At 49.1% G+C, this 24,266-nt stretch overlaps 1 protein-coding gene across 1 annotated transcript; it reads left to right on the forward strand.

The window, feature by feature from the left end:
• Positions 1-2,181: 2,181 nt before the first annotated feature.
• Positions 2,182-8,124, forward strand: LOC106989771 (transcription factor SPT20 homolog). The gene has a single exon (XM_053202181.1). The coding sequence runs from the start codon at positions 2,438-2,440 to the stop codon at positions 5,180-5,182; it is 2,745 nt and encodes a 914-aa protein (XP_053058156.1). The 5' UTR covers positions 2,182-2,437; the 3' UTR covers positions 5,183-8,124.
• The last annotated feature ends 16,142 nt before the right edge of the window (positions 8,125-24,266 follow it).

Below are 24,266 nucleotides of genomic sequence, written 5' to 3' on the forward strand. Positions count from 1 at the left end.
GCACCTGTGGCCAGGAGGCCTCGGGGTTCACCTGGTGACGGGTAAGGAGCGGGCCACAACCTCCGTCTTGGGCCGTGGTGGCTCTAGAGGTGACGCGAGTGTGCGCGTACGCTGCGGCACACACACAACTCACACGCAACTGTCCGCTTCACTCGGATGGAGGACCGTTTCGCTTGTCCGTCCAGCCAGATATACCACGGAGCACGCGTCTCTGCAGCACCGAGAAGGGATGGCCCGCTTCTCCCACTGAGCTTCCGTCTTGATTTCGCCTGACTCTTGATTTCGCCTCAGGTCATGATTTCACAAATTTGTGAGATCGAGTCCCGTGTCGTTGGGCTGTGTGCTGTCAGAGCAGAGCCTGCTTGGGATTTTCTCTCTCTCTCTGTCTCTCTCTCTCTCTCTCAAAATAAATAAATAAACATTGGAAGAAAGGAAGGAAGGAAGGAAGGAAGGAAGGAAGGAAGGAAGGAAGGAAGGAAGGAAGGAAGAAAGAAAGAAAGAAAGAAAGAAAGAAAGAAAGAAAAAGAAAGAAAAACTATGCTTTGGCCGTCCAGTCTGGTACTTAGCCTAATTTCGGGCAGGTAGGGGGTGGGAAAAAGAGACACGGGGAGGATGTGTAAAAGAGTTAAGAGACTAAACTTGATTTCAAGCCCCCTTGAGGCGCTCCCCAAGTATCCGTTTGCCCAAAGATGGTTGATATGCAAGTAGAAAAGTCTTCTTGTCTGTCCCTGAACCAGGGTCATCTTTCGGGAGCTCTGAGTGAAAAAGGTTTTAGTCCTCTTTCAATACAATGGATCTACTGTTCATGTAATTGCCATAATTGCCATTGGTTAAAATCCACATTGATTTTATTTTTTAATTTTTAAAAAATATTTATTTATTTTTGAGGGGGAGAGAGAGAGACAGAGCACGAGCAAGGGAGGGGCAGAGAGAGAGGGAGACACAGGACCCGAAGCAGGCTCCAGGCTCCGAGCCGTCAGCACGGGGCTCGAACCCACGAACAGTGAGATCATGACCTGAGCTGAAGTGGGACATTTAACTGACCGAGCCACCCAGGCGCCCCAATCCACGTTGATTTCATAGTTGTGTGAAATTCGGGACTTTCGCCGGTCTGTCTTGTCTTCTTTTCCTTTGTGAGGCTTTTCCATGAACCCCTATTATCGCCACGTCTCACATAAACGTCAAGAGATTCTTTTCAAAACCTGTCCCAAAAGGCCGGCACACCTGAAGGCGACAACGTTAGTGGAAAACAAGGGCCCATCCGCGATCTACGACCCGCACACCTCACCCCAAAGCCATCCTTAGGACCTTGGCGGTGGTCTTACAGGGAGGGTGATCGCGGAAGTGCGCTGCCATCAGCCGGGACAATAGTCCCCGGCTCCATCACATGCAAATCGCCTTTCCAAACAAATAGTTTAATCCTGAAGTGCAATTCACAGACAATACGACTTGCCTACCGCATCGTTTGTAAAACGCCCTTCCTGTGACACACGGGGAAGTAACAAGGTAAAGACTTAAGTGTCAGGAAGGCATGCCAGGTGCACGTCTGACGACCGTCAGGCAGGAGATCAGTGGCAGATTCAAGGAAGGAGGACATCTGACGCCTGCACCAGATTAGATTCGGCGAGCCTCCACGTAGGCAGGCAGGAGCTACGGACGCGGACTCGGGGTGGCGGGTGGGGGCGGGGGCGGGATGTGCCACAGCGGCGACGGGCACCGGGAGCAGCCCTGCCGTTCCCGACGGGAGACGACGCAGAAACCGTGCACAATTCTGGGTGAGGCGCTGGCCAAGAAGAGAAGCGCACAGCTTGCGCCGCTTCCCCGACAGCCGCATTCCTGCGCGAATTGGCGTGGACTCGAACCGTGGCAGAAAGTAGGTTATTTGTCGGGCCGTTGCTTCTGCTTCGGTGGCGTGCTTTCCGCGTTACGGGGAAAGGAAAGGTCGGCCCTGCGGCGGCAGCGGAAGTGCGGGCTGCGGGGCCTCGTGGCCCGGAGGCGCAGGCGACAATAGGATGAGGCTTGAGGCCTGACGCCTGCGGCCTGCAGGGAGCGCGCATGCGCAGGAGCGGATTGTCGGCTGCTCCGGGAGGGAGGGGGGAGCTGGGGGGCGGGGGGAGAGCGGGGGGGGGGGGGAGGGCGGGGGGCTCACATCCACTTCCGGCCCAGCCCGCGGCCGGCCGCTCCAGAGCCGCGCGGTGGCGGCTCCGACACGTGTTGTTGGCTTTGGATGCCCAGATCGCAGGTATGTCGTGCGGTGCTTTCCCGGCGCGCGTTTCTTGCCGTCCATTTGGAAGTTAGGCTGGTGGCTGCACTGTGGAGTGGCGGCGTCTGCAAGACTCTACCTCTACCTCCACGTGAAAGACGGGACCTTCACCCGGCTCTTCAAGGCGCTTGCACTTGCGCTTGCCCTTCTCTTTAGGGCCCCTGTTGTGCCACGATGCAGCAGGCTTTAGAACGAGCTCTGGACCGTGCGGAGTATGTCATTGCCAGTGCCCAGCAGAGGCCTCCTAAAAGGAAAGGCTCAGCGAGTGGGGGCGCATCTCTGGATGAAAAACTTTATGACCTATATGTGGAAGAATGCGGGAAAGAGCCTGAGGCTACGGAGGAATTAAGAAGCAACGTGAACTTGTTGGAGAAGCTCCTGAGGAGAGAGTCGTTGCCGTGCTTAGTGGTCAACCTATACCCAGGAAAGGAGGGATATTCGCTGATGCTCGAGGGCGAAAATGGATCCTATTCGGAGACCATTCGACTGCCTTACGAAGAAGGGGAGTTGCTCGAATACTTGGATGCTGAACAATTGCCTCCTGCTCTGGTGGATCTCCTGGAAAAATCTCAGGTTAACTTTTTTCACTCTGGGTGTGTCATAGCCCAGGTACGGGACTACCGGCAGTGCAGTCGGGAACCTCCCGGCTACGCGAGCAGGCACGTTCTCCTGCGGCCAACGATGCAGACGTTAGCCTGCGACGTGCAGTCCATGACCAGCGATGACCAGACCTGGACCCAGGAAGACAGGCTTTTGCTGGAGAGCCAGCTGATCTTAGCCACGGCCGAACCTCTGTGTCTTGATCCTTCTGTATCAGTAGCCTGCACTGCAAACAGGCTGCTCTATAACAAGCAAAAGATGAACACTGGCCCCATGAAAAGGAGCTTCAAGAGGTATTCTGCACCCTCCCTGAACCGGCAGCAGGAGCTGTCTCATCGTCCACCTCCTGCTGAGCTGAGAGTATGGGCCTCTTGCAAGAAAAGCAGAGAAAGGCAAGCGGGTCCGCAGCACGACCTCAAAATTTCTAAAGCGGGGAACTGCGTCGATATGTGGAAACAGAGACCCTGTGACTTGGCCGTACCTTCCGGAGTGGACGTGCAGAAATACGCCAGGGGGAAGAAATCCGCCAGATACGATGGCTCGCCACCAACGGCCTGGCCAGCCCACAAGGTAGAAGGTGATTCCGTATTGGGCTATGAAGCTGGCGGTGAGTCTCAGACAGCGCAGCTGACTTCCGTGCAGCCGCCGAATGACCCACCTTTGTGTGGAAGAAGAAGGCCCTGCAAAGAAGCCAGACGTGAGGGACAGGGGTCTCCTCCGCACTCCTCCACAGACGACCATCCAGACAGTGTCCGGCCTGGCTCAAAGACGGATGCTGGGACGGAAGCCATTCGGTCAGCTGTCTTGGTCCAGCGCAAGGCCAAGTGTCCCGCCACCGCGTCACACGGCTCCAGTGGCCCAGCCAGCCTCAGCCAGCCGCCTCCCGGGAAAGAAACAGCACAGCCTGAGACGGTGTCGGTTTGGTCTTCAGTCCTGGGGAAGGGAGTCAGCCATCCACCTCTACGCTTCAGACCTTCCTGGAGCTCAGGAGGGACTCGGTCGGGCAACAGTTTCACCCCAGTGGAGGCAAGAGGCTTCTTTAAATCTCCAGCTCCTGCTCCTGCTCCCGCTCCCGCTCCTGCTCCTCAGCCCCCGAGTCTTTCCCAGAATTCGTCTGTGGACGTGAATCGAGTGAGCATGTTTCCCGCAGCCGCCCTGTCCAGCAGCAGCTCGCCACAAGGAACCCTGGCCCCCCTGGTCACGGCCAACTCCCAGCAGTCCTCTGCGGGAGCGACTCGAGGTAGCACGCTTCCTGCAGCCACACTGTCCACCGCCGGCTCATCACAGACAACCCTGGCCCCCCCGGTCACGGCCAACTCCCAGCAATCCCCTGTGAGAGTGATTCGAGTTAGCATGCTTCCTGCAGCCACACTGTCCACCGCCGGCTCATCACAGACAACCCTGGCCCCCCCGGTCACGGCCAGCTCCCAGAAACCCTTTGCGAAACAGGTGACTCAAGTTAGCATGTTTCCCGCGGCCACCCTACCCACTACCGGCTCATCACAAAGAAGCCTGGCCACCCAGGTCACGGCCCGCTCCCCTGGCCCCAACATCATCCAGCTGGCGGGCCCGGTCTGTGGAGCCCAGGCTTTGGCGAGGGGTTCCAGGCCCGGGCAGGGCTCTACCGCTGGGGCCACAGATCCTGCGGGAATCCAGCCCGGCAGCCTGCCCTCGGGAGCTCGGCCACCAAATGCAGTGCGCACTGCAGCACAGGCTGCGTCTCCAGTCCGCGTTCAGTTTTTTTTAAAAAATGCTTCAGGCCTCAAGCCGGTGACTCTGCTGGAGCTTCCGCAAGGTTCGCTCCCTTTGAACGCCCAGCAGCAGCCAGAGCAGCGGCTCTATCAGTTGATTCCACAAGAACAACTTCAGCAAGCCTCCGCTTCTGGTCCTTGGCAGCCAGTGCCACGGGGTCCCGGTGCCCGAGGCCCAGCCCCTCCAGAGACGGCCTCACCTGCTCAGCAGGCCGTTGTCCTGAACCTCCTGGGACAGGGACGGGGCCGGGGACAGGGACGGGGACAGAGACAGGGACAGGGACAGGGGAGTTTGCTGCAGCCCCAGGCAGCTGTGTTGTCTCTGCTTGGCTGTGCTGCAGAGAACCAGGGAAGAGCCCGGCCGAGCGGCCCTCGGCACACGCTGCAGCTGTCCCCTGCCTCGCAGCCGTGGCCACAGCAGCAGGCGCAACAGCATAGAATCTTGCAGCACCCGGTGGCCGTGACAACTGTAGCCACCCAGACGGCTCAGCCTTCTTGGGGCCAGCGGGCCGCAAGCCAGTCCGAAGGTAAAAAGAACAGAGGCCCGCCTTCCCCTCCCAGATCCTGAGTCTCACTCATTTCCTCTCTTTAAAAACACCAGAGCGTCGGCCCAAGTGAACTCCGAGGTTTTCCTTCGTTTGGGGTTTTTTGATTTTTGCTCTTTTAACGTGTCAGCATCTTACCTTTAGATGTACGAACTGTACAGAAGCGCAACCTCGTGAGTTTTGCACAGAAACAAGGCAGTGATTTAAGAAACTGGGATCGTTTTGCTTAAAGTGATCGAAGTGCCCAGTTCAGTAGTGCTCAGTATATTCACACTGCTGCGCAGCGCGTCTCTAGAATTGCTTTCATCCTGCAGAAGCGACGCTCTTGTCCCCGTCAAGCACCAGCTCCCCATTTCCCTGTCCCCCAGCCCAGGCATGCACGGTATCATTTTCTGTGTCCGCGAGTGTGACTGCTTTAGAGCCTTCGGATAAAGTGCACTCGTGGAACAGGAGGTGTCCTTCTGTGACTGGCTTACTTCACTTAGCGTAACGTCGTCACCGTCAAGGCTCACCCCTGACGCGTTGTAGCGTGGACGGGAAGGCCATAGGTTTTTATGGGGCGCCTGGGTGGCTCGGTCGGTTAAGGGTCTGGCTTCAGCTCAGGTCATGATCTCGCGATTTGTGAGTTCGAGCCCCGCGTTGGGCTCTGTGCTGAGAGCTCGGAGCCTGGAGCCTGCTTCAGATTCTGTGTCTCCCTCTGTCTCTGCCCCTCCGCTGCTCATGCTCTCCCCCCGCCCCCCCCCCCCCGTCTCTCTGTCTCTCTCTCAAAAAATGAGCGAACGTTAAAAAAAAAAAATGTAATGGTGTCACTGCACATAATCGGTACTGAACTGACCTATTAATGTTTATCTATTTTTGAGAGAGAGAGAATGCACGAGTTGGGGGAGAGTCCGAGAGAGAGGGAGACACAGAATCCGAAGCAGGCTCCAGGCCCTGAGAGTTCAGCACAAAGCCCGACGGCGGGGCTTGAACTCCCAAACTGTGAGGTCATGACCTGAGCCGAAGTCGGGTGCTTAACCAACTGAGCCACCCGGGCGCCCCTGAAGTGACCTGTTAAATAGGAGAAACACCTTTCGGAAGAACGTCGTTTGGTGTGTGTCAAAAAGGTTCGCGTGCAGCGTATTAAATGCAATCCTTACGAATTAGTTTTGAAAGAAACTGTGAAAACTACCAAAAGATGATGCTTGTCAGGCTCACATGGAGGATGTGGGAGCCCTCCCAACGTGCAGAGTGGCTCAGGGGCACCCGTGTTGGGGGCGGTCCACAGGCTGAGCTCAGCCCTTCTCCTCCAGGTACAATCACTGGGCCTGAAAAGGCACTTGTGGGAGGTCTTTGCTTTCTCCCTATCAAATCATTTGCTTGTTTTAGAACTCCAGGTTATTTGCAGAGATTGAACAGCTAAACATTTGAAAATGAGTTTTGTTTGTTTGCTTTTCAAGCGTTTGCTACCTTGGTCACTTCTGAGGTGGAATCCACCCCCCCCGGCCCCCCACCCATTCCTGCCTGTCCCCTCCCGGTGATCATCACTTGTTCGGCAGCCCCTGCTCCCTCGTGTCTGTTCCTTCTGTCTTGTGTCAGTGGGGCTCAGCAGATCCCCAAAGTTCGTTCTCTTTCGCCTTTCTTTTTATCGAGGTGTAATTCACAGAAGCGACAAGGAACCATTTTAAAGTTACGGCCGCGTGGCATTGAGCGCCTTTACGTTGCTGTGCGACCACCTCTTCTATTTCCAAGACGTTTTCATCACCCCAGAGAAATCTCTGTAGCCACTAAGCACGGGGGTCCCGTCCACCCCGCCCCCCCCCCCCCCCCGCCCCGGAAACACCAATCTGCTTTCTGGTCTGTGGACTTTCCTGTTCTAGATGCTTGCCAATGATGGAGTCAAATGGTATGTGACCTTTTTTGTCTGGCCTCGTTCACTTGGCATAGTGTTCAAGGTTCCTCTTCGGTGTAACACGGATCGGGCTTCGTCCGTTCTTTCATGGCTGAATAATATTCCCTTGTCAGCACAGACCGCATTTAGCTCCTCCGTTATCCACTGATGGACACGGAGGTTGCTTCCAGCCTTTGGGCATTGTGAACGGCGTTGCTAGGATCCTTGGCGTTTGAGAGCTTCGTCTGTTTTGTTCCCTTGCCATTTCCAAAGGGCAACCTGTCCACATAAAATTTGTTTTCTACGTACACATGCATGTGTCCCTACCTCTTGCCCTAAGAAAGAAGGGAAATGTGGCCTGGCAGTTCCAAAAGAGATGAGTGAAAAGGCGGGTAACCGGTGGGTGACTCCCACGTGATCGACCCGGCTGTGCTAATGGGCTACGGACCCTGGCGACGGAGGATTTTGGCCAACTTCAAGCAAACGAGTCAGATGTGCCACGTGAGTGACAGGGAGCCCATGAGAGCTTTGTGTAACCCATCGTGGACATCTTTGGGTGTGGTGGCTGCGCTTTGAAGAAGTGAACTTGCTCAGGAGAGTGTGTGCTAGGCCTTGGGAACCAGCTAGACGCCCGTGCTCAGAATCTCACCTGATTCGATGTACTTGTTTCCTTTTGCCCTCTATCTGGCCCTTTTTTTGTACTGGTGACCCTTGAACCGGGTGGGGGTTAGGGGCGCCGATTCCCCACAAAGTCAAAAATCTGTGTGTAGCTTTTGCGTAACCAAAAACTTAATCCCTAATAGCCTACTGTTGACCAAACACCTTACCGCTCACTTAAACCGTCGAGTAATATATTTTGTACGTTATATGCGTTACAGACTGTATTCTTACAATAAAGTAAGTAGAAAAAGTCAAATGTTAAGGCAATTATTAGGAAGAGAAAATATTGTGTGGCATGTACCAAGTAAAATCTGCATATAAGTGGGCCCATGAAGTTCAAACTCGTGTTGTTCAAGGTTGAACATTTTGCAGGGAGACACCAACTGAACTTGTGCTTGAGCAATGTGATGCTCGCCTCCTGGACCAGCAAATAAATTCAGCTTTGTGTCAAATCACCATTTGGTGGCCTTTATTTCCTTGTAAAGATCCTTCCTTAGGCTGCAACTTCAGCCAAGTTCCCTTTTGAGGATATTAACTGGCTGTGTGTTGTGAAGGACCTTTACATTGATTTGAGTATCTTGAGAGCTTGGAGGCTCTTCCCTACCCCAGGTCAAATTCATCATCTCAGTCTGAAATTAGGTCACGCAGCTTCTGTCTTTATGAGGTTAGGGCCCACCACAGTCCATGGTTGTGTGAAAGTAGGTGGCCTCAGAATGCACAGGAAGCAGAGAAGATGGCACAGGGGATGGTCATCCGGGAAAATCCAGGTGAGGCTAGTATAGCAGGACGTGTCTGGCAGTTGGGGCCTCTGTCACAGGAAGAAGTTTGGCAACAGAATTCTATTTTTTGAGGCTATCTGCAAGTGCAGGGAGGAGTCTGGTTAGGTCACCGCTGTCCAGTAGAAGTATAATTTTGGGCCTCATATATAATTTTAAATTTTCTAGTAGTCACATTTTAATATGTAAATGGAAACGAGAAATTGCCCTTAATAATTAATTTTACTTGATATATTGAAAAGGTTATCATTTCTACATGTAATTAATATTTTAATATACTTAATGAGATATTTTACATTGTTTCATTTTTACTAAATCTTCAAAATCCAGACAGTTAAAACCTTTCTCAAGTCAGATGCTAGATTTTCACCAAAAATACTTGATCTGTACTTAGATTCTACAGTTGAAAATGTAGATTCACCTTCCAAATATACTTAGAAGTTTTCCAATAATTGGGTCAAGGACCAGTTTTTAAATTTAAATTAGTAAAAAAAAAATACTTCCTCAGCCTCACTAGCCACGTTTCACGTGCTCAGTTGCCACATCTGCTTATGGTGCCAATTGGGTAGGGCAGTTCTAGAGGGACAAACAGCTGAGCAGATCATAGAGACTAAGCCTCAGGCATGAACTGGCCCCAGTGCTGGAGAAGAGGCAGGAACCAACCATCGGAGCACATGGTTGGAGGGGGATGACCATTGCTGACTGTGTGTTACGCCAGAGCTCCCAGAAACGCTCAGGGCTTCTGTTCACCTGGACCTGTAGCCACGGGGAGAGAACAAGCGACCCCAGCCCTGGGGCAGGGCGGGGTAGCAGAGACCAGGAAAACGGGTCAGCTCTTTCCCAGGGTCTGCCCTGCCAGATTCAAAATGCTAATGAAGGGGGCTGAAACCCTCCCAGCAGTTTATACTCACCCATCCCACCTCTGCCCCTAGAGATCTTGGAACCTTTGGGAATTCGAGGCAGGAGACCCACCCCCTGCTGTTTCACTCTTCTTCCCTGTCCATTTTCTTGATCTCTTGCTCCTCAGCATGGATGAAGTCACAGCAACCATGACTTGGTAATTGTGGGAGCTGGGGTGATGGGTACATGGAGGCTCACCATATTATTCTCACTACTTTGGCATATATTTGTTTTTTTAAAACTTTTTTTTTTTAACATTTATTTATTTTTGAGAGACAGAGCGCAAGCAGGGGTGGGGCAGAAAGAGGGAGATACAGAATCGGAGGCAGGCTCCAGGCTCGGAGCTGTCAGCACAGAGCCCTGAGATCATGAGATCATGACCTGAGCCGAAGTCGAAAGCTTAACCGTCTGAGCCACTCGGGCGCCCCTACTTTGGCATATGTTTGTGATTGGCTATATATATCCATTTGAACAGTCAAGTTCCTGATGTTCCCACAGCCCCATTACACACCTTGCCCCATCCCAACCCTCGTCTTGTGCCAAAGTCCTGCCAGGCCTGGCCCTCGGCTTGCCCTTCCTTCTTTCCCGCTTCACTCTCATAAGCCGCAGGCAGCAAAGGGTGTGCGAGTTAATTGTTAAATTCAGTTCAACAAGTTCCTCATTAGGGACAAATTACCTGAGTTTGAAATCTGCTAATTTTCCAATCAGAGTGAGTGTTTGCACTTGTGATTTGGAAATAATTACCATATGGTAAAAGCAAAACCTATGTGGGGATGAAAGTAAAGGTGAGGGAGGACGGTGGCTTATTCGGGCTTCTTCCCCGGTAACTCGAGTTAGCATATGCAGATTAGCTGCGGTGCCTCTGCGCTTGGGGTGGGAAGGCTCACCTGTGGCACTGTTTTGCAAAAGCTGTTTACTTCATGTGCTAATGCTCCTGAAAGGTGACCTTGGCCTTGAAGGGAGAGCGGTGTGGCCTTTAGAGGGCTGAATTGGTTCTGGAAAGAGAAGAGCCTTTTGAATTTAGCTCTTTCATCTAAAAATACATCTATACTTTTGCTTTCCTTTGTCATCAGTCTAAAGCTTCTGCTTGAGTTACAAATGGAAACATTTCCTTGGGGGTGGAAGTGGTGGGTCTAAATGTCCTTTGGGTGATTTTGCAATGGATTGTATTGAGGGAAAGCACTTCTGAAAGCATTTGAAGAACTGTGGGGTAAGAATTGCTGGAGAATACCACCGTGCTCTGAAGTGTAGAAATCTGGCCCATCAACTTTCAGTACTTTGGCCTGGGTTCAGGGCATTTGGAACCCTGTGGTAAAGAATAGACAAGGTTTCAGGTAAGGTACAAGCCAGTGCGGAAACACTCCTCCTGAGGCTTTGCTTTTCGAATTTGGAGCCCGGAAGAGCTTGTCTCCCCTGAGAAGGCAGCCACCCTGCCCCTTTCTGGTAACGGGAATTGTACAAGTTCTCAGGTTTCCCTTTTCACTTCAGCTGACAGGAAACTCAAAACCAAATGTGAAGCTGGAACCACCACGTTTACCTTTATGGTTAGCTCTTCAGCATTCCCTTGCTCTTTGAAATTTTTTTTCTTTCTTTCTATTTTAGTTGTTCTTTTTACCTTTTTTCATAGACTGCTTCAAATCTTTTGTCAAAGGAAACTGGGAAACTAATGCCTCCCGACCATGGCAAACAAATATATAAATACATAGTAGCTTCTCTTTGTTTACATACCCTGCCTCTAATCTTTGAATAACGTTGCCCATTAGCTATTATTATCCTCTGAGGAGTGAAAAAACTGAGGATCAGATAGGCCTGGCCTGAAGCAGCACAAGTAGTAAGTGGCACAGTTGCTATTTTCCGTGTCCTTCTAAATCCATGCCTGTGCCTGGGTACATGTAACTGATGTGTTGACAGCCCTCAACTCAGTGGTGGACTGTATACATGTAACTCTTTTGTTTTTTCCAATCACTGCTTTCAACTGTGTGGCACCAAGCCTCTTTTCCCATTCTTTAATGACACCTTGGGCATATCTCATAACTTCGAGGGTTATCTTGGTTGGTAAACCTGGCCAATCCCAATCCCAATCCCAATATTATATCTTCTGGTTTTAGGGTCAGAGAGGGAAGGGAGACAGAGAACTCCTGTGGATATGGTCCTTTTCCAGGTCTGATGCCATGATCTTGTGAGGTGCCCTGCAGGTCGGCGGGTTGGGGTGGGGGGGGTCTCTGCCTTGGAGGCCGTGCTGTATTTCGTCTGGGTTCCTCCTTCCCCGGGGCACCCCTCGGCAAAGGGCAGCTTTGCCTGCTGATTCCCACGCCCTTCTGCCGGTTCTGTCTCCCATCTCCTGGACAGCCCTCTACGTAAGCCCTGTGCTCCTCCACATGGAGCTTTGGGAACTGCTAAGGTCCGTTTCCCAGCTCTGAAGGCTGGGAGTGATGGTCCCATTTTCTTTCCAGGCACATTACGCCTCAGTACTTTTGGAGCTTCTGACGTTTAGATGTTTCTTGACCACCAGGGGGCACCAGACTCCAGGTTCACGCACAACACATCACTGAGCGTGTTTGTTAAGCCCGGGGGAAAAAATTCCCTGGCCCAGAGCTCTCAGGGCCGCAGAGTGGGCCTGCGGGTCTGTGCAGCTCAGCGAGGGTCCAGGCAGGAAACCGGGTGCCAACCTGCCTGTCCTGCAGACCTTCCCACTGCCCTCGAGCAGCTCTCTCAGGGGTGTCCCTTACCTGTCTCTCGGTTTGGGAGAGCAGGAGGGCACCGGTACATCTCCTCTCCCCTGGAGAAAGCAGCCTCTCACCAGGAACACTCAGCTCCCGTCCCTGCCCTCCCCGGCCCTGTCGTGTCGACATAGGTTGGTGGGTGGCGAGCGGGGGGTGGAGGTCGCAGGGAGCCGTAATGGGGGCCAGCTGTTCCATTTCTCGGTCCTTTTGTCTGAGAGCACGCGTCTGCTGGGTTGGAAGGCTGGAGCCCCTCCTCAGCATGTAGGCGCACCTGATGCTTCCTGATCGCAGCGTTGGGCTTTAGCAGCTCTGGCACCACCGGACAAGTCCTGTTGCACGCACGCCCACACACGCACGCACACGTACGCGCCTGCACGCACCCACAGCTTCCCAGCCGCCTTTTGTCGTCTCGATCCAGGGTCTCTGGCTTTGCCGTCCCAGTTTCCAATGGGAATGGGCAGAGGTCTCTAGCTGGTGGGACAGTTTTTCGAAGGAATGTTCGGGGTGAGTTTTCTAAAGTGTTTGAGACTTGAGTGAGAAGTCCGTGGCGAAGGCGGCGAGGGGGGGAGGGCGGGGGCAGCTCGGGAAGCTTTCGCCCTCCACCCCTATTACCGCTATGGGGGGCATTCTTTGATATGAAAAAGATGTTCTGGAAGAGTTGTGAAGTGGTACGCAAAAATAGCTTCACAGCAAATCCCTTCATGCCCCGCCCCCACCCAGCAGGCTTACTCTTGGGTTCTAAGCAGCTCTTTCCAGAAGTGTTGGAGCTTCTGTGCCAGAGGTGGAGGGGGAAGCGGGTGATTATAAGAAGTGGTATTTGGGGCTATGCATCTTCTTTACACTCTGAGAAACCAGAGTTATTTTGAAATTACTGTTTTTGGCGTTGTTTGGAGAGTGTGGCATTTGAAGGTGCGATTATGGGGGCCTATGGTTATCGGTAATGATGAGGTCTAGGGTAAAACCACCGGAGTGGCCTCCTGGTGCAGGTGGTAAACACAATCACTGGAAAAGAGGTCAAGGGAACCAGGGGCCAGGCTCATCTATCCACGTGGCTGGAAATCACCAAGAACTCTTACAGTGTAGTGATGAGCCAGACCCTAGAATCTTCAAGGTATGCAGGGATGTTGTTGACCTCCCGCAGTGGGGAAGAAGAATGGTTTGGTTTTAGGGGTCAGTTAGACCCAAGATATCCCTTAATACTGGTTGTGGGAGACTTCTTCAGTGTCATCTTTTAAATACTGAGAGCATGCTTACATGCAAGGCCTTTTGCTTCATACTTGGCGGAGTCAGGCACCTGTTCCGTCTGCAGTGGGATTAAAGGTTACTCAGGGAAAACAGTTTGTAACTACATGTGGTGATCGATGTTAACTAGACTCACCGCGGTAATCATTTTGCAGTGTATACACATGTCAGATCATTATGTTGTGCACCTAAGAGGAACGTTATGGGTTCTATTTTACCACACATAGCAACCGACTCTGATATCCACGTATCTTAAGAGAGAGGTTTCTCTGCAAATAACACTCCAAAGGACAGCTTTATAGTAACAGAAAACAAAACAGGATCATGGCCTTTACTCACACCACCATCCTGGCCAGGGCGGTGGGACAGAGGCTTGAGTAAATGTTCCAGTTCTAAGTTTATGACATGGCACTGGCTCTGTGCCACACAATAGCGTCTGCCTCTCTGTACCTGTAGGAAGGCAACATTTTTTTCTGAGATTTTTCACCAGCAGTTGGGGTGGCAGTTTTAAGATTAAGCATTACAAGTCCAAGAAGCTTAAATCTTAAAATAGAAAAAAGAAAAAGGTCATAGAGAAGTTTAACAAATTAAATATGAAATGGATAACATGAAATTGGCGATGTTCGACCATTTTTGCCCAATTAAAATGGCAGTTTCATATGATTCAGTTGAGTATCTACAGTTTCAGTCTTGAATGCCCGGTGAGAAATAGGAAGTTAATTTGGTAGGTACTGGGGAGCCACCCCTGGAGGGAAATGCTATGATTGGAGCTGGTTTAACACAGTTGGTCCGGCAGGAATGTGAAGGAGGGACTGGAGGGGGAGAGACTGGATTAAACCTGACTTTCATACCCATTGACTTGAAATATACCTCTACCTTTGCATCCATAGTACCAAACGATCGAGAAGCTAAATTTGCACTAACCTTCTAAGTTAAAGATGGAGAGTTTAAATGTCTCCTCAGAGATAGGCTTCCGTGGGTGGGCGGGCTGTGAGAATGGTTTTTTATGCTCCAGTAGACCCAAATCTTGGCAAACTGTTCTACCAACTTGATTAAAACAACAATAACAACGACAGCAACACTCTCTTACCTACATCAAGGGGGAAAGGAGGCATCTTCGAATCCATGGCTCTCCATGTTTGCTTTCCCATCGCACAGAGCCCACACGGCCTGCTGAGACACCCTTCCTGAAATGAATTCTCTTGAGAAACATAGATTTATATCTGCAGATAATACTGTGGATGGCATTTTCAATTTTTAATACTTTTTGAGGATAAGGCAGACTGACAAAGGAATAAAATCCCACGAGAATAAAATCACAGGGCTTTTTGGGCAAGCTTCCAAGTCACAGAATAGGCAAACTAGCAGGGACTACTCTTCACCGTTTCTCAAACTTTGGTGTGCATCCAGAGTCACTGGAGGCCTTGTTAGAACACAGACCGCTGAGCCTCACCCTCTGGATTTCTGATTCAGTAGACCCGAGTGGGTGGGGCTCGAGAATGTGCACCTCTAACATGTTCTCAGCTGAGGCTGATGCTTCTGGTCCCGGGACCACACTTTGAGAATGCTGCTGTACTCTGACTGAGGAAAGGTCTGAATGTGCCTGAGGGAGGGGGGCGCTGCTTCCGGAGAAAGAAAGAGAAGCGTGAAAGGTTAAAAAAGAAAAAAAGAAGGCTAGAATACTCAGGTAACTGCTGTCATCCAGATGCGTCTGCATGAGTGAGCCCTGAGAATTAGCATTTCTAGAAAGTTCTCAGATGCTGCTGCTGCTTCTGGGCCAGGGACCACCCACACTTTGAGAACCACAGTCTGTGTGCCAGTTACATGGCAGCCCTCGAGGGTGACTGCCCCATTTTCAGATTTAAACTTGAGCTATTTTTAGAGGAGCCCCTTCAAAAATTTGGGCAGATTCTCTCTGGCAGGTTCTCTGAGACTGTTTCCCAGTCTCAGTACCTTTTCTTAGTGAAGTGGGTAGCAAAGACAGAGAAGGACCCCGTGGGAGGGTGGAGGAGGCAGAGAGCAGTATGGTCACCTAATAATCTCTTTCCAGAGACCCACTGGTTCCCAAATCGCCAGATCTCCAAAGCTAAATATATATCCGTGTGAGTATTTTAAGCAATAGAGAAAATAGGAGAATATCAAAGGTGATGGTCTAGATACAATGCTATTAAGATTTGTTTTTAAACCTGCTGGTTGTTTGTTACATTAAAACCTGCTGAAAGGGAAAAACCGTGATCGTTACTCTTTGACCTGGACATTCTTGGAAACAGAAGGGGCCTGGGTTTTACAAGAATCAGTCTGCCTTCTGGAACACCATTTACTTTATAAAAACACCATGTGTGTTTTCTTTGCTATTCCTGGGGAACGAGTGCCAATTTCCAAATCCTTTCCTCTAGTTAAAAATGATGTTATCAAATATCTACTTAATAAGTAACTGTAAAATAATATGTTATTACATCAGGAATGAGCTTGGAGACCTCAAGATGCCAGAGACGAGATAGTTATGGCAGAGAGTGAGGGCCAGAGTGAATGGAGATATAAAGGCACCTCTATTTGATCACATCTTGAAATTATAGGGTTGTGGGGAAAATATTATCAAGTGTTCCTGAGAATTGGCAGTATTCTGGTTGCTATACTTTTTTTTTTTATTTGTTTTTGAAGCAAAGCTTAAGTATAGTCATAAGGAAAGACGCTGGGTCTTTTTTTTTCATTTCCTATGATGACTTTAATATGGTAGTCATTCATTGAGGGGATTAAGGGATTAAGTAATGAAGGGGGTAGGGTTTGCCTTAAAATCAACAGCATAGGGGTGCCTGTGTGGCTCGCTCAGTTAAGGGTCTGACTCTTGACTGCAGCTCAGATTATGATCTCACCATTCATGAGATTGAGCCCCGGGTTGGGCTCTGTGCTGACAGTGCAGAGCCTGCTGGGACTCTCTCTCCCTCTCTCTGCCTCTTCCCTGTTTGTGTGTGTGTCTCTCTCTCTTTCTCAAAACAAATAAGTAAACATTTAAAAAATGTTTTAAATAAATCAGTAGCATGACCCATAGTACCATTTCTCCCTGTTGCAGTCCTAGTACATAGGACCATGCCCCAAATCCAGAATGATCCTTGACTAAATTAGGCTTTCTGGACTACTGCTTTCCATCTCACCTCGCAAGAAGATGGATTCAGTTGCAGAGAAATAAGTATGAGTGTAGGAATGATAGTACAAGTTTGTCTTTTTAGTCATCAGTTATATTGATTTTCTCAGCCATATTTCTCTGAAAATTGTCTCCAGAAGAAGAACATCAGCCAGGTGCCCTTTCTGGTCAGTATAATGTCAAATCTGCTTCCTCTGGTCATGGGTAGAGACCCTTTCAATCAGACTTTCCGTTGGAGGAGTCAAGGTCAATATCACTGAGAATCTGTAAAGTAGGGTTGCCAGATTTAGCAAATTAAAACACAGGACACGCAATTAAATTCGAATTCCAGGTATACAATCAATAATTTTTTAGTATAACTCTGTCCCACATGTGGCTCTTCAAATTTAAATTAATCAAAATTAAATAAAATGTAAAATGTAATCGCCCAGTTTCACTGGCCATGTTGTCAAATGCTGCACGCGGCTAGTGGCTACTGTATTGGACGGTGCAGATTAGCACACATTACAGAACATCTCCAGCACCAAAGAAAGTTCTGTTGGACAGTGCTGCTCTGAGTGAGACGGGACGATGTTCCTGGAGGCTGCTCCTCAGGCAGATGGTGTCTGGTAGTGGGCCCTCGACATCCCATCTCTTCCTCCTTTACGAACAAAAATGAAGGTGATCCCCGAAGACCAGAGGGAAAGGGATAGCCCAACCTTGCGCCCGTTAGTGGGGCTGATCACTCCGTACCCGGGCAGAACCAGTTAAATTCTCGGCCTAGCATTGCTCCCGAGAATAAACGGACCCTTCCGATAACAGAGCACTTATCAAGTCTACGTGGGATTTTGTCGTCGCAGTAACTCTGGGTGGTGAGCAGGCCCGGGAGAGAAACGACAACGGGAAGGTGAAACCCACGGCGGAAGGAATTGTCTCCTGCTGCAGTGCAGGTGTCCCACGCTTGGGCAGGCATCACAATCCACGCCCACGCCCCCCCCCCCCCCCCCCCCCCCCCCGGCCCCACCGGGGCTTGCTTCTTCAGATGCAAATTGCTGGGCCCCGCCCCCAAAGTTCCTGATTCAGTTGGTCTGGGCTAGGGCCTAAGAATTTGCATTTCTCACAAATCCCCGGGTCAAAAATGCCAGTCCAGGGACCGCACTTTGTAGACCACTGCTATGGTGTCATGGTCCTACCCCAGCCTAGTGCTACAGTCAGTCAAGGCTTTTCGTTTCTCTGACTTGGCAGACTCCTCGCTCTTTTAGGGCCACCGTGACAAGCTACATCTCTTCGCTCATTTGGATCATTATCACTTTTATCCTTTGAGCGGCTTTTATCCATCTGCTGGTTTGATAATAAATCAGAGTGAAAGCAACACCAGCCGAGTCCAAGTTGATGCTCTCCTCCGTCTTTGCTGTGGCCCTAGTGTGCCCAGATCGTGGTCTGGCCACGCTCACTGGGTAGGTCTTTTAAGTTTTCATTTACGTACCCACAAACTAAGCATCAGAAAGGGAAAAAGGAAATAACTGGCCCCGGGTCACAGAGCTAGTGAGAGGTGGAACCGGGATGCGAAGATTTCCAACCTCAGTTTTGGTACTAACAATGCCTGGAGATTTGTGAAAGTGTTCGGAGGTTGGTGACTTTTTTTTAAATGATAATGGAGTCTGTTATAATTTCAACCGTAAAGGCCTTAGATGTGGACTAGGTGTTTGGGGCAGTTTGTGGAGATCTTCTGGACCTGTTTTGGCATCAGTCCCTTGGTTGCTTTATCACCCAGCTGACTACTTAGCCTTACGGTTGGTGGCGTTCACCATTTTACAGCTTTCAGTTATTTTCATTCACTTGTGTAATTTACCATCACTATGGATTATTGGTTAAAGAGAGGAGGCATTATGAATATGATTTAGAATAGAGTAAGCTACTGAACTCTACACTTAAAAATGGCTAAGATGGTGGGGTGCCTGGGTGGCTCAATAAGTTGAGTGTCCGACTCCAGCTCAGGTCATGATCTCACAGCTTGTGAGTTCGAGGCCTGTGTCGGGCTCTGTGCTGACAGCTTGGAGCCTGGAGCCTGCTTGGGATTCTGTATCTCCCTCCCTCTCTCTCTGCCCCTCCCCTGTTCGTGCTCTGTTTCTGTCTCTGTCTCTCAAAAATAAACAAACATTAAAAAATTTTTTTTAAATGGTTAAGGGGTGCCTGGGTGGCTCAGTCACTTGGGCACTTGGGCATCCAACTTTGGCTCAGGTCATGATCTCTCTCAGTTTGTGAGTTCAAGCCCCGTGTCGGGCTCTGTGCTGCCAGCTCAGAGCCTGGAGCCTGCTTCACATTCTGTGTCTCCCTCTCTCTCTGCCCTCCCCACTCGTGCTCTCTCTCTCTCTCTCTCAAAGATAAATAATAAACATTAAAAATATATAAAAAATGGTTAAGATGGTAAAAAACAAATAGAATGATCTAATGAGGGACATAAAAATGATAGTTCTCAATTGTGACCTCAGACCTATAAGGTATATTCATATTATCGTTTCTGAATACATCAAGATATCTCTAGTTCTTCTAAACAAAAGTTAAAAGGAGAAATTTGTATCCGATTTTCCTTTTCTTTTATTGGGAATAAAATTATCCAAACCCACAGTGTGTTATTTCTGGAGAAGTACTTGCAAATAGCAGCCAGAAAGTGCTCATGACTCCTCTTTTAGAAACAAACCATGAAAATTACAATAATAAAGTAATTGATTTTTTTAAAGTGCAAAACTCAAGAATTCCAAATACCAGCTCATGGAAGATGTTTGGAGGGCAGTAACACACAGTTAAATATCAATCTAGATATTAATACACATTTGGTCCCCAAACACAATATTGATATGTCATTTTGAATTTATAGCTAAACCATGCTCTTTCCTGTATACTGAATTGAAAATAAGTAGCATCCCCTGCTTGCTAAATGGGGGAAAGTCAAACTTTGTCCTCATGTATTATGAGTATTATTAAAGAATATATTAAAATAGAAATTATAATACAATCTTTAATAGTATTCAGATCTAAATTCATTTTTAAGTTGCTTCCTGTTATATATCATGCTAAAATAACACAGTGATCTAGCATTTCCCTGGAGGCTATGGGACTACACGTTTCTTTCTTTCTTTTTTTTTTTTTAGTTAATTTTTTGAGAGAGAGACAGCAGGGAAGGGGCAGAGAGAGAGAATCCCAAGCAGGCTCCATGTTGTCAGCACAGAGCCCGACACGGGGCTCGAACTCACGAACTGTGACATCATGAGTCGTGAAATCACGAGCACTAGAGTCGAATGCTTAACTGACTGAGCCACCCAGGTGCCCTGAGATTACAAATTTCTGTGAATACACTTTATAAGGATCGATACTGGAAGTATGGGATGACATCTTTGGAGAGAGTAGGGTCGGTTGGTGTGTGTCTGTTTTCTGTTAGGGCTTTTATGCCAACATCATTTCTAGTGCAAGTAACAGAAATCTAAATCAAGCCAGTTTAAGCAAAAAGAGGGGTTTATTGGCTCAGGAAACTGGCATGTCCAGAAAGTAGAGCTTGTCTCAAGGGCTGGAAGACGTCAAATACATCAGAAGGCTGGGACGCCTGGGTGGCTCAGTTGGTTAGGCGGCAGACTCTCGATTTCGCCTCAGGTCGTGATCTCACAGTTGGTGAGTTTGAGCCCCGCATCGGGCTCTGCACTGACAGCACAGAGCCCGCTTGGGATTGTCTCTCTCCCTCTCTCTGCCCCTCCCCTGCTCGTATGGGCTGTCTCGTGTGCGCTCTCTCTCAAATACTGAGAACAAACTGAGGGTTGATGGGGGGTGGGGAAGGCGGGAAAGTGGGTGATGGGCATTGAGGAGGGCACCTGTTGGGATGAGCACTGGGTGTTGTATGGAAACCAATTTGGCAATAAATTATATTAAAAATAATAAAAACAGGTGCTAGAAGGAAAGAAAAAAAGCCTCTTCACATTCCTGTGTCCCTTGAGGGCCAGGGACTCAGGGGCAGGTGGGTACCGGCAAACAAAATGGGATGTGCCTGAATGTGCCTGATACACATTTCTCCACGTGCAGAAGCAAGGCTACAGCCGTGACCTTGTCTGGGAGTCAGACGGGCCAGGAGAGAGGTTCCCCTCACCCGCATCCTCCAGCCCACGTCCTAGGCAGCATATTAGCCTTCCTGCGAATCCGGGCAGACGTGAATGGGATTTGAGTAGCAATGTGTAGGAGTCCAGAGAAGCTGGCAAAAGAGAACTAATTTTATTTAGACTTCAAGAGAAAAATCGGCTGTGCCAGCCTCTGAAGTAGCACTCACTCTCCTCTCCAGCAGGACTTTCGACAGTGATGGCGATGTTCTGTATCTGTGCTGGTCCACTCTGGTAGCCGCTAGCCACAAATGGCTGTCGAGCACGTGAAATGTGGCTAATGGGACCGAGGACATGACATTTTAATTTAATTCAATCTTAATTTAAATTTAAGTAGCCACGTGTGGCTACAAGCCGCCAACTTAGACAACACAACAATGTCTGCCAAATTATCTTGACTCGCGGCAGAGGACGAGGAGATTTATATAGGGTTAGGTCCTGCTTGTCATCGTGAAGTGAGTCCAGCATATGGGGTTGAGACAAGACCGATCCATATAAATGCATGGGGAGCAAGACAGGTCAAAATTAGCCAAACAAATGAACACATGAATAAATACAATGTGATCAGAGGAGGGAGGGATCCAGGTCAGCCACAGATATGAGAACTAGACTGACTGTCTGGATTGATTGCTAGTTCTGCCACTTTCTGGTTGTGTGATTCTGGGCAAGTCACTTACTATCTGTGTGCTCACTTTCTTTATCGTGAAACGGAAATGATAAAATTGCCAATTTTCTGGGTTGCTGTGAGGATGAAATGACATACTATTCGTGGAGTGTTTCGAACAGTATCTGGGATACAGTAAGTGCTAATTAAGTCTTAGCTGTTACCAAAGGAGAGAAGAGATGGCAGAGGAGGGAAAAGGCACCAGCTTTCATGATCTCCATGCATGCAGGCACCTTCTTTATTTTTATTTATATAAAATTTTTTTAAATGTTTATTTATCTTAGAGAGAGAGAGAGAGAGACAGAGTGCGAGTGGGTGAGGGGCAGAGAGAGAGGGAGACACAGAATCCGAAGCAGGCTCCAGGCTCTGAGCTGTCAGCACAGAGCCCCATGTGGGGCTCGAACTCACGAACCACGAGATCATGACCTGAGCTGAAGTCAGACGCTTAACCGACTGAGGCACTCAGGTGCCCCTGTGGGCACCTTCTTTAAATGTAACTGAGACCCCTTGTGAACAATTTGGTACTGAGCAGAAATGTTATTTATGGTGTCATTAGCTATTTGCATTCAAAATTTAATCCCAGTGTAGTTAACATACAGTATCATACTAGTTTTAGGTGTGCGATAGAGTGACTCAACAATTCTATACATTGCTCAGTGCTCACTGTGACAAGTTCACTCTTAATCCCCACCACCTGTTTTACCCATCCGCCCCCACCCACTTCCCCTCTGGCAGCCGCCAGTGTGTTCTCTGTAGTTAAGGGTCTCTTTTTTCATTTGTCTCTTTTTTCTTTGTTTCTTCAGTTCCACAGAGGAGTGAAATCATGGTTATCTGTCTTTCTCTGACTGACTTACTTCACTTAGCTTTATACTTTCTAGATCCATCTATGTTATTGCAGATGGCAACATTTCATTGTTTTATGGCTGAATAATATTCTATTATAGCTCCCTACCATATCGTCTTTATCCACTCATCTATCGATGGACACTTGGGCTGCTTCCATAATTTGGCTCTTACAAATAATGCTGCAGTAAACATAGGAGTGCCTATATCTTCTTGAATTAGTGTTTTCATATTCTTTGGGTAAATACTCAGTAGTGGAATTACTGGATCATGTGGTAATTACATTTTTATTTTTTGAGGAATCTCCATACTGTTTTCCAGGGTGGCCGCACCAGTTTGCATTCCCACCAACAGTGCACAGGGATGCCTTTTTTCTCCACATCTTAGCCAGCCCTCGTTGTTTCTTGTTGATTTTAGCCATTCTGACAGGTGTGAGGTGATAGCTCATTGTGGTTTTGATTTGCATTTCCCCGATGATGAGAGATATTGAGCATCTTTTCATGTGTCTGTCGGCCATCTGGATGTCTTCTTTGGCGAAATGTCTGTCCGTGTCTTCTGCTCATTTTTAATTGGATTATTTTGGTTTTTTTGTGTGTTGAGTTATATAAGTTCTTTATATAGTTTAGATACTAACCCTTTATCAGATACGTCATTTGGAAATACCTTCCCCCGTTCTGTAGGTTGTCTTTTGGTTTTGTTGGTTGTTTCCTTTGCTGGGCAGAAGCTTTTTATCTTCATGAAGTCCCAATAGTTCATTTGTGCTTTTGATTCCCTTGCCTCGGGAGGCATATCTAGAAAAACATTGCCGTGGCTGATGTCAGAGAAATTACTATCTGTGTTCCCTTCTAGGATTTTTATGGCTTCAGGCCTCACATTTAGGTCTTTCATCCATTTTAAGTTTATTTTTGTGGGTGGTGTGAGAAAGTGGTTCAATTTCATTCTTTTGCATGTTGCTGTCCAGTTTTCCCAACACCATTTGTTGTAGAGACTGTGCTTTTCCCATTACATCTTCTTGCCTCCTCTGTCGAAGATTAATTGACCATATAATCGTGGGTTTATTTCTGGCCTCCCTATCTTGTTCCATTCATCTATGGGTCTGTTTTTGTGCCGGTACCATACTGTTTTGGTTACTACAGCTTTGTAGTTTATCTTGATATCTGGGGTTATGATACCTCGAGTTACGTTCTCTTTCAACGTAAGCAAGGGGTGATCTTGAGTGAAGTCCTAGCCTCAGAGGAGCTCAGAGGGTAGGTTACACCCCACGAGTTTATCCCAGATGCAAGTAAATCACCTGTGCTTTCAGAAGCCCACACCTGGTAGTCATTGGCTAAGCTCTACTTCGGGGAACCTAAAACCCCAGGCACGTCTGCCCTCCGCACGATGGGCGAAGCACTGTCGGAAGCCAGGAGAGCGGAAAAGGCACATAGAACCATGGGGAGGGCACGCCGGAACAGTGAAAGGGATGGACTGTTTGGAGGAAGCACCTCCTGTTGTCCACTGAGTGCTATGGCTTTTGCTGAACAAGGGTGAGATGTTAAGTCTTTGGGGTAAACTGATGATGCCGATTGCTGTCTGCTCGCACCTCTGAGCGGCGGATCTCAAACTTCAGACTGTAAAAGATCCCTTGAGAAATTGTCTCAAGTGTAGATTCCCGGACCTCATCTGCAGACATTCTGATTCAGTTGATATTGCCCAGGCAAGTTCATTTTCAACATGTTCCCCAGGCAATTCAGGTGCAGGGCTCCTTGGGAACCACTGCTTAGGGGCTGGTGGAGGCTGGCAAGAGGGTAGTGAGGGTGAGTGGTCAGGCTGGTCTGTAGGCAGGGTCCCCGGGGGCGCTTAATCAGTGCAATCAGGTGTCCACTCAGGAACAGCCATGGAAAAACACGGAAACCACTACACGAGACCCCCTTCCTGAGGAGGCGCAGAGTGAGATGGCTAGTCGGGGATTGGGGAAGCTGCACAACAATTGCCCTGACTGGTCATTATGTGAGCCTTGAGGGAAGGGGTGATGTGATTTACACAAGTACAATTAGCAGGTGTCTTAAGCTGAGTTCCCCTCGAAGCCCCGAGACTAGGACTCAGGTGCAAGCGGTTTACCTGGGAGGTGGTGCCGGGAAGCCCCAGCAGGGAAGTGGCGAGGAGCCCCCAATACAGGGTCAGTGA

Source organism: Acinonyx jubatus, chromosome X (assembly GCF_027475565.1).
Source record: "Acinonyx jubatus isolate Ajub_Pintada_27869175 chromosome X, VMU_Ajub_asm_v1.0, whole genome shotgun sequence".
Taxonomy (NCBI): domain Eukaryota; kingdom Metazoa; phylum Chordata; class Mammalia; order Carnivora; family Felidae; genus Acinonyx; species Acinonyx jubatus.

What these genes read in the sequence shown, in the direction of transcription:
- LOC106989771 (XM_053202181.1), top strand. Translation starts at nt 2,438, where the DNA reads ATGCAGCAGGCTTTAGAACGAGCTCTGGACCGTGCGGAGTATGTCATT.